General features: G+C 42.1%; 1 protein-coding gene across 6 annotated transcripts in view; it reads right to left on the bottom strand.

Moving 5' to 3' along the window:
- Positions 1-470: 470 nt before the first annotated feature.
- The window catches only part of pik3r1 (phosphoinositide-3-kinase, regulatory subunit 1 (alpha)), a 55,742-nt gene continuing 46,058 nt past the window's right edge, over positions 471-10,154 (bottom strand). For 4 of the 6 annotated variants that reach the window (XM_071350835.1, XM_071350836.1, XM_071350837.1 and 1 more), the window contains 7 exons: positions 6,125-6,332; positions 5,830-6,010; positions 5,432-5,700; positions 5,133-5,309; positions 4,927-5,001; positions 4,599-4,769; positions 471-4,097 (listed from right to left, as the gene is read on the bottom strand). In XM_071350835.1, coding sequence (XP_071206936.1) covers positions 3,908-4,097; positions 4,599-4,769; positions 4,927-5,001; positions 5,133-5,309; positions 5,432-5,700; positions 5,830-6,010; positions 6,125-6,332 — 1,271 coding nt within the window. In that variant the 3' untranslated portion in view covers positions 471-3,907. Of the gene's footprint in view, positions 4,098-4,598; positions 4,770-4,926; positions 5,002-5,132; positions 5,310-5,431; positions 5,701-5,829; positions 6,011-6,124; positions 6,333-8,245; positions 8,442-8,496; positions 8,870-10,154 lie in introns of those variants that run through there. The other 2 variants (XM_071350840.1, XM_071350838.1) reach the window with 2 other exon arrangements.

The following is a 10,154-nucleotide window of genomic DNA, read 5'->3' as shown; positions in this document are numbered from 1 at the left end:
CTGTGGTACTGTATATAACAAAGAAAAATGCTAAAATCAAGTCAAATCTGATAAAAAGACACATTTCATTTAATACAATGATATCATTAACATCCTGTATCTGCAAGTAGAAATTAATTGGTGAAATGTAGGAACTGAAAGTCCATTCTAGAATTAAGTGATGTGTGATAAAATAGCTAAAACCACATACGCCTATATAAATTCAGTCACAATGTGAATGTTCTCAGAGGGAACAAAGCGTTCAGACGCTCTCGGTTTTCTTATTACTGGTGACATCAATGCTGTGCCATCATGCCATACCCGGAATTTGCATAACCTAAAAAAAAGACACCCAACTGTACACAGAGTTCTGCAACTGAAAAGGAGCCTTCAGTCTTTTTTCCTTTGAAGTCATCTAGTTGTACTTTTCAGCTGGTATTGATCCATAGATGTCACAATATTCTGGTAAAATTAGCAATTTACTTCAAAAATAGTTTCTTAAACATTTTTATTTCATTTTAACAAAGCCTAATACAGGTTTGAAGACAAACTGGGGAACACTGGTAAATCTCAATCTCACCTCACAGGTGACCGTGTCAACTGAAGTACAGTCATTGAGGGTTAAAAGAAAATAAACCTCAAAACGGTGCAGGTTTTTTCCAAAGAACACAGAGATGACACTTTGGACAAAAGTGACAAACAAGACCATGGCCACCTGAGATCAAACTACAATTATACAACAAACTTGAAAAGGTATTGTATAGTACAATGGGTATTTATCCCCAGAGGTGACATAGTAGCTTGAATACAAACTTGCTTTGTTTTAACTGGTTCTGTAGTTATTGGCCTCGAGTGAACCAATGTGAGTAAAGCAAAAGAAAAACAGTTAACGACAATTCATCTTAAAAAGAGTAGTTCAATATTTTACAACTTGGATGTTAGATGGTTCCTCACGCTGGAAGTAGCCTATTGGCCATGAAACTGTAATCCATGGTTCAGTTCTATAAACACCCACTAAAAAGCTAACAATCAATGAAAGTGATGGGCCATGTGAGCATGTAAAAAAAATGAAATCAATTCAAATCAACTCCATATTTGGTTTGATGTTACTTAAAAGGTAAGTTGGCCATTACATGTTTTTGTTACGGCCAATAGACTACTTTCAGGGAGAGGTACCGTCTAACAAAGTTGCAAAATAGTGAACTACTCCTTTAAAATGTGTAAAAAGGAAAATTCTACATGATAACCGTTTTGGTCATACACTGACGCAAGACTGCTAGGCAGTGTGAACAGCATCTCGTAAACACTGCACAGACTATTTTGCTCACGCTTTGTCAAAATCCACTCCCATGGGGGCTCACAAAGGTAATGTGTCATGCATGAAATGCATTGCTGTAAATAGGAATGGGGATTTGAAATAGCTATTGACTCTTGACCAATCAGAATGACGCACATCCACATTGCAGAGCTAAACAGTGGACATGCTGCTTTCCACTAGATGTTGGAACATTGCTGCAGGGACTTGCTTCCATTCAGCCACAAGAACATTTGTGAGGTCGGAAACTGATGTTGGGCGATTAGGCCTGGCTCGCAGTCAGCGTTCCAAATCAACCCAAAAGTGTTCGAAGGGGTTGAGGTCAGGGCTCTATGCAGGCCAGTCAAGTTCTTCCACACCAATCTCAACTAACCATTTTGATGCTCATAGACGTTGCCACCTCACAATAACAGCACTTACAGTTGACTGGGGCAGCTCTAGCAGGGAAGAAATTTGACTAACTGACTTGTTGGAAAGGTGGCATGCTGACGGTGCGACGTTGAAAGTCACTGAGCTCTTCAGTAAGGCCATTCTACTGCCCATGTTTGTCTATGGAGATTGCATGGCTGTGTGCTCCATTTTAATTTTATTTTATTGACTGTGCTTGGATGGTAAGTCTTTAGCTGATAGTCTAAAGTTGAATATAATATTTTATAATTCAAATAAAATCTATTTATCGATATAAATGTTACTATGTTTATCATTCTGGGGACATAACGGAGTTGAAAAGAAATGTATCAAGATTATTTGTGTCATGTTAGGTCATACAATATCTATCAATGTGAATTTCCATTGATACATGTTTACAGTATAGTACAGATTAAAATCCTAATTTACACTCATGGACATTTGAATTTTTTAATAAAGGGTTGTAAACTAAAACTGCAGCAGTGACACTGTTTAATAGAGGGTTGCAGCAAAATGTTGGTACTTTCTCCAAGTAACAGAACCACTATGTATTGATAGACAAAGTCGTACGATATTAAGCAATCATTATTCGAAATGAGTTGATCCACCCCTTTAAACACTCAAAAGATTTTCTGATACAGAAAAAATACTGTAGGGACAAAGCATATGGGAAGATCAAATGTCTCCCAATTTATACTTTTAATAACAATTTGTCATTTAAAAACAGATTTGCTTTGATCTCCTTGTGAAGGGGAAAGGTTATATAACAAAATAAATCTATACTGTTGTTTCCATAGGGATGGTTGAAAAGTTGAGTACAACATGCACCATTACGATTGCAGTAATCAACACATATTCCCATTATTCCATGCTAAGAGTGCTCATACTTAAGAGTCATAGGCTACGTCTCAAATGGCACCCTAGTCCCTGTATCCTATAAGGAATAGGCTGCCACTTTGGATGCTATGATATGCTACCATTGTTTGTTTTTCGACTAAGATCTAGAACATGTGATTCTGTTAGAAATATTTATTGTGACTGAAGCAGCTGTCAAATACTCAAAAGGCTCTCAGCCTGAGAGGAATATCAGTTTGAAGCAAAAAAGTACTAATAAAACACTCATATTTTATCAGTTGCTGATAAAAATTTGTAATAAAGTATGTTACTATTATTTACTTTCTTAAAAAATATGAAGCAGTTTTTATCTTGGCATTTTGACACAAAATATCCTCTTGGATATTTACATGGGAAAAATACACTTTTTCAAGCAATAAAAACAAGCTTATATTATGGGTTTGCAACAGAATAAAAACAACTTTGCAGAAATAAGGGAGACACAGAATTGCATAGCATATTAGGATATAACTGAAAAGGAACTGAGCTTTTTTGGTATGGTAGGTTTTCATCGCTTTGTACTGACATTCTCCTCTGTATATATACATAATTAAGTATTTCCATTTCAAGTTCGTTCATATTTTCACTCATCCACAGTAGAGAACAGTTGAGTCTCTGCACTGGTTAGCAAGGGAAAAGTCCGGAATTCTTGCCACCTTGTCATCTCCTTTGCTACTTTGATTCAACAAGTCCATAGGAGTCTTTTTCAATAAAAAGATTATACTTTGTCAAAAGTGCCATTTTGCTACATTTATCAGTTGATCCACGGTCTGTCACTGAACACTTAAACACACAGGTGTGTTAGACACCCCCAACACCTTTCAGATACTGTTAGTTTTGGTCACAAGGACACACACACTAACTCTCAAACACTCTCAGACACATACACACAGTAAAAACAAATGGGGAAAAGAGGTGGAACGGTAGAAGAAAAAAAATTATGCACTCGAGTTTTATCTGCGTTTTGACATTCCAGCTGGTAAAGCTTTGAAAAGAACAAGCACCATTAGGAAAAGGCCTCCAATGTCCTCCACTCAGGGAGAGAGTTCAGCAGTTTCGCCTTGACTCTGTGCTCCCACAATAAGCACGAGAGTAACAAGACTACATTCAGGCTCTCGCCACTGCTCACAGTCAGTTCACAGTCGCTGAAATGTTTTCAGGCTTCGTTTTGCGGTTGTCTTTAGTCCTTTCCTCTCTTGTGGATAAAAAGTATGTATATGTTAGTAGGTAAGACACATCCTAGCTTTTTAAAATCCTTGAGGACAAAGGCTGAGTAGACGTTTCTGTCCGACTGAATGGCCAGTAGGGTCCTCACCGCCTCTGCTGTGCGTAGACGGGGTGCGCTAGTGTCACATTCAGAGAGTCATTGTGCTGGACCAGTGACGTGTGCTGGTAGTGGAGGACCAGTTCTTTGAGCGAGCTGTACAGGTTGTAAGGCTCAGCGAAGCCAAACCCTGAGGGCGTCTTGTTGATGACACAGTGCTTCACTTCACCTTCCACCCTGGAGAGGAGAGAGAAATGTCAAGTCATGTCCTGTTAGGTCAGGGTTGTACATTTTTGTTACAGCCCAGCACTACGGCACACCTAACTCTACGACTCGACAAACCATCAAGCCCTTGGTCAAGTGAGGTTCTACCCTACACTAAACTAGTCCACGGTTGAGCTGCAATGTCTACACTGAATGCTACACCAGTCTACAGTGTCTGATGTGTGTTTGCAGTGCCAACGTTGATGTACTGAACAGTGTAGAAGCAGATAGCTGGAATACAGGTTGAGGTAAACAGGTTGAGGTAAACAGAAACTATGTAAAGCAGCACAGTCCCAACCTTCAAGGGAACACATAACACCTGTACCCAAACGGTCTCTGAACTGTGTTTGCAGTACTTCTTAGGTAAATTATGTCAGTAACCAAAGCAGGCAATGTCAGTTCTGGATGAGGTAGATGTGTACACAAATGTACTATAACGAGCAAGTAGAATGAGTACAAGGTCTTTATACGTACACAACACTGCAGGCGTAGCACCCTGCCTTGCTGCTGTCTCGAACCAGGAATGTTCCGTCCCTCTTCCCCCGGAGGAGGGCCTCAGCCTGAAGCCGGTTGATGTTGCCCAGCTTCCAGGAACGCTCGTCGTGGTGGGGAAGGTCCTCATCGTCATCCACCATAGAGTATTGACTGGAGAACACAGATGGACGGAGGGAGGGAGTTAGATAATTAAAGTTTGATATTGAATGTTTCTACCCCATTTAACAATGGTGCAATGTGATTCCCCTTTGTCAACTTTAGATACCAGGAACATAAAAAGGATGGAAGGCCAGTCTAGAATACTCACTCTTCTGTGTTCTCGTTTCTGATGTCTAGCCACTCGTTGAGCTTCTTCTGCCTGACTCCCTTCTGGGTCAACCACCTGGAACACAAGAACCATGACAACACCGATTAGAGACAGGAAGTAGGGAGACCTTTACAAGACGTTCCCTCACCAGAACAAAGTTATTTGAATTTATTTGAGACTAGGAGGTGGATAGAGATTATACTTACGTGAGGTACTGATCCCTGGTCTTGCGGAGCTGGATGAGGTCGGGTTTGATGCTGTTCATCCGTTTGTCGATCTCTCGGTAGTCAGCAGCCTGCTTCTTTAAGTCCTCCTCCAGACGCCGCTTGCTGTCCACGATCTCACTGATACGAGACTTCAGCTTCTCATAGTTGCCCATGATCCTGAGAAAAACAATAATTCACATAGTTAAGACACATGAAGAAATTGATCAGTTAAGAAAACATTACTGTCCAAATTCAACCTTTTTATAATTTTTTGGGGGGGTTTAGATCCAAGTCCTTACCTCTGGATCTCCTTGTCATTGCCTTCCCTCCTGAACTTCTCAATGTAGTCCTTGCTGTACCGCTCTTGCGTTTGGCATTGCTCCTCGAATATCTTGATGGTTTCATTGAAGGCTTCGATCGCTGTCCTTTTCATTTGGATTTCCTGGGACGTCCTGGTGTACTCCTCGTAGAGTCGGTCATACTCTCGATTCTTCTCCTGGTACTGCTGATGGTACTCATGGAGCTTCTTCCCCACAGCATCAATATTGTCCTCCTTCACCACCTGATCCTGAGGAGGAAAGGAGAAGAAATGGATTGAATCTTCAGATTTATGATACATTTGCAAAGACCTTTTAGCTAAGATGTATTGTATGAAAAGTCCTAAACAAATAAAGTTGATGATTATGCTGATGGTTACCTGCTGGTGTTTGGAGACGGGAAACTGCAGCTTCACGTCTAGCTTGGGGTTGTACTGGGCCAGGGACTCGTTACGGTAGTGGTTGATGAGCTCCACCACCGAGTTGAAGGTCAGGGGGTCAGAGAAGCCGTATTTCCCATCCCGGTGGAATATCTTGATCAGCTTATTGTTACCCCCTTTTCTGAAGGTGGAAAACAATAGAGAGCCAATTAAAAACTAAATTATCAACAAACACTTGTTATCAAGAATGTTGAGAAGTGTTTAAGAGGAAGGGAATGGGGAAGGGTAGTCTTACCTCAACGTGAGCGTGTAGTCGCCGTGCATCTTGGTGGAGGCGTCACGGACCAAGAACGTACCGTCGGCCGTGTCCCTCAGTTTCTCGTTGACCTCCTCGCGGGAGATGTCTCCCCAGTACCACTCAGCGTCCTGCAGCGCCATGTTGTTGTTCATACCGTTGTTAGTGACAGCAGGGGGAGTGGGTTTTGGTGGCTTGGGAGGTAGGGCTGTAGTGGACAAAAGGGGAGAGATGGCTGCTTAGTACATGATATAGTGATACAGTCAAATCCCTAGGTCATTAAAAACGATCATAAAGTTATCAGGAGGGATGTCAGAAAATCCTGGCGTAGTCTAAGAAAAAATTAGAATAGGTGTATGTGGTGCTTTCTAGGGTCAGCCATAGTAGTACGGCACCCCTGGAGCAAATTAGGGTTAAGTGCCTTGCTCAAAGGCACATTGACAGATTTTTCACCTTGTCTGCTCGGGTATTCGAATCCAGCGACCTTTCGGTTACTGGCCCAATGCGCTAACCACTAGGCTACCTGCCGGCCATGAGACTATAATGTAATGCTTAGCCAGCGTATTCCTGGGGGGAGCTGGAAGTGGGTGTTGGAATATCTATAGCTGCGAGATGCAATATTATTCCATTTGCTTTGCAGGTAATTAAATTATCCCACAAATCTGTAGCGATACACATTAAACTGGACGCATCTTTGCCTCGCGAGCAGGAGACGTGAACCCAATCAAACGTCTGCGGCAGTTAGCAGTATCCTCCCCCCATCATCCTCCCCACTACTCTCTCCACTTGAGTGAGAGTGTCAGGGAGAATGGATTTCATTCAGGAAAAAGAAGCCCCTTCCCATCACTATCTCCAGTCTCCGTGTTTGGACCTGACTGGAAATCAACCCCATCTGTTGACCCGATTATACCATGCACAGATTATCTCTGCCTTTCTGTAGAACGGCCACAAAAAATACAAAATAAATTACACTGCACAATTTCAGACCTAAATGGAGCACAGCTGTGATCCAGCAGCTCAAATACAAATAGTGCTAAACCATTGGAGTATCATCCTGTAAGTCCTATAACTACATATCTACCAATATAACTGTCTGTAGAGACAAAAAAATAAACAGATCCATTGACAAAAAAAATCATTGCGTGGCATTGAGCACATCCAGTCCCTTCTCTTCTAATGGCTTCTTCTCAGCAACAACATTCTCCTTAATGCAGATTGCCAGTCTGATTCTATGCTGCTAGCTCTAGTGTCCATTGTCTCTGATGCTGGCCCCTGCATAGCACCCCTTCAGAAATCATTCCGTGGAGATGGGCTCATCAAAACGCCCTAAATTCTGCATGGATTGGCTAATCACAAGTGACATTAACCTGCGAGGGCCGGCTGCCTGGCTCAGGTTCCCTATAGCTGCCTCTCTCTTTCTCGGAGGAAGGAGCAGGCAGGAGCAGAGCTGAAATGGTAGCAGGCTATTTTTAACCCACTAGTACTGCTGCACTCCCTTTGTTCCCTCTCTCTCTAGCAGCCTGCCTACTGACCTGGACCTCTCAGGCTTTAGTATATCAGGAGAGACACCGAGCCATGGGTATAATACACATGTTTATAACATGAGCCATATCCATGAGATGGAATATTATATGTAACAGTACATATAGTACAAATAACAGTACATAAACATCAACACCCAACTGGTGGCAGGAGTGCCTAAAGACACTGATCCCAAAGAGAGGAGCTCAGAGATAAAGCTCGGTGATGACCAGAGGGTATGGAAATGAAAGCAGTAGGTTTTGGGTTGACAGCCAAGGTGACATTTCACCACCTAGAAGAAAAAGAAACGCACACCTATTTAGGCGAGGTGCTGGCTAGCGGAGTAGAAAACTTAAAAATAAAGGAGAGCCGCACACTCTAGGAGCTCAGATGCAAAAATATTTAATTTACCAACGTTTCGACAGGCAAGCTGTCTTCCAGCACCAGAACACATCACACTGCCTTGTGAACTTCCTGAGCTGCTGCTAGCCCCTAGCCTCAGACTAATCTCCTGGTCATACTGAAACCAGTGTTTCAGCATGCAAAGAGACAGACTTGTCATGCAACATCCAACGTGACTGAGCGAGTCAGTTTGCCTACCTGGAAGGTCCATCTCTAAGTAAAATAAAGGTTCGGAATCAGCATCAAACTCAGATCTCAGACACAAGTCCTCCAAATCATCCATGTTTCAAAGATTGCCTTGTTGCACATTTGAATGATAATAGAATATCGTAATACGCCCGGAAAGGAGCCCTGTTCTCTTGTACAAGCGCCTCGAAACCCATTTTAAAAAGCCATCATAAAGGGCAGCTTGCCTGCTTCCTTGCTCAGTAACGCGTTACATCACTTACCACAGCCAATCACACAGGGGGACTGTCACCGACCACTCCTGCATTTTTCATTTCCTGAGAGCGATGTCGTCATTTTGAAAGCACACTTGCCTTTTTTCTTTTTTTAGTTGCCGATGCTATCCCTCAATGTGCACAGCCCATGCAGTGCAGATCACAGTATCTATATAGACTAGAACACGCGCAGGCTAAAATACCTCTATAACAACCTTCGTACACAGCATCCTTTCCAAAGATCTGACTACAGCTGCTGCCAAACCAAACCGTGCAACATCTTCTCTTAACTGCAGCACAATGTGAGAGAAAAAAAACCTGCAGCCTCTCTCTTTCTCTTCCACGCTTGCTCTGACTCTCAGCCCTCCCCTCTGCCCCCCTCTTGCTGGTTGCTCGCCCCACCTCCCACACGTTGTGCACCGGTTTAGTCCTGCCCACTGTTGGCACTGAGACAAAGCCAGCTTGGCTGCTGCATCACGTAGGCACAGTGGTGTAAAGTACTTAAGTAAAAATACTTTAAAGTACTACTTAAGTTGTTTTTGGGGGCATCTGTACATTACTATTTATATTTGACAACTTTTACGCCACTACATTCCTAAAGACAATAATTAACTTTTTACTCCATACATTTGTACTCGTTACATTTTGAATGCTTAGCAGGACAGAAAAAAAGTCAAATTCACACACTTATCAAGAGAACATCCCTGGTCATCCCTACTGCCTCTATTCTGGCGGACTCACTAAACACAAATGCTTTGTTTGTAAGTTATGTCTGAGTGTTGGAGTGTGCCCCTGGCTATCTGTAAAAAAAAAGAATACATTTTTTAATCTATTTTTATAAGAATATTGTGCCGTCTGGTTTTCTTAATATAAGGAATTTGAAATGATCTAAATCTTTACTTTTGATACTTAAGTATATTTAAAACCAAATACTTTTAGACTTTTACTCAAGTAGTATTTTACTGGGCTACTTTCAGTTGAGTCATTTTCTATTAGGTATCTTTACTTTTACTCAAGTCAATCAATCAAATTCAAATGTATTTTATATAGCCCTTCGTACATCAGCTAATATCTCGAAGTGCTGTACAGAAACCTAGCCTAAAACCCCAAACAGCAAGCAATGCAGGTGTCAAGTATGACAATTGGGTAATTTTTCCACCACTGCATAGGCAGGCCAGGCAGAGGAGCTACACTACACGTCCTAAAGCCTGTGCACCAGTCACAGCCTCCCTCCTACTGTCACCCGCCATCCAGAGGCTCCAAAATACACCAGTAATCCTCCAGGAGTGACACTCAGTAAATTCAGAACTTCTCTGCACGGCTGAGGGACACTAAAATAGCCCCAGTTCTGGGTACGGGTTTAAAACTAGGGGCCAGGAGTGGAACGTGGTCATTGTCATCCCAGGACCGGCTTATGGGGACGAAAAGGATGAGGGAACGGCGTATTTCCAAAGGTAGCTTGGTAATGATGAAATAGGCCACATTGACTGAAAGTCAATATACCTGATAAAAGCTTATCTGCGTGATGAGGAGGACAGCTGAGCTTGGCTTTACCTTTATAAGGACACATGATCTCATTTCAATGATAGCTCGCTCTCTCGCACTAAATCAAAGTCATACACATGATTTTATACATATTAAAAACATGACTTAAGATAGCCTACATT

Source organism: Salvelinus alpinus, chromosome 18 (genome assembly GCF_045679555.1).
Source record: "Salvelinus alpinus chromosome 18, SLU_Salpinus.1, whole genome shotgun sequence".
Lineage (NCBI taxonomy): Eukaryota > Metazoa > Chordata > Actinopteri > Salmoniformes > Salmonidae > Salvelinus > Salvelinus alpinus.
Note: the sequence above shows the minus strand (reverse complement) of the source record. Positions and strands in the feature narration are given on the sequence as shown.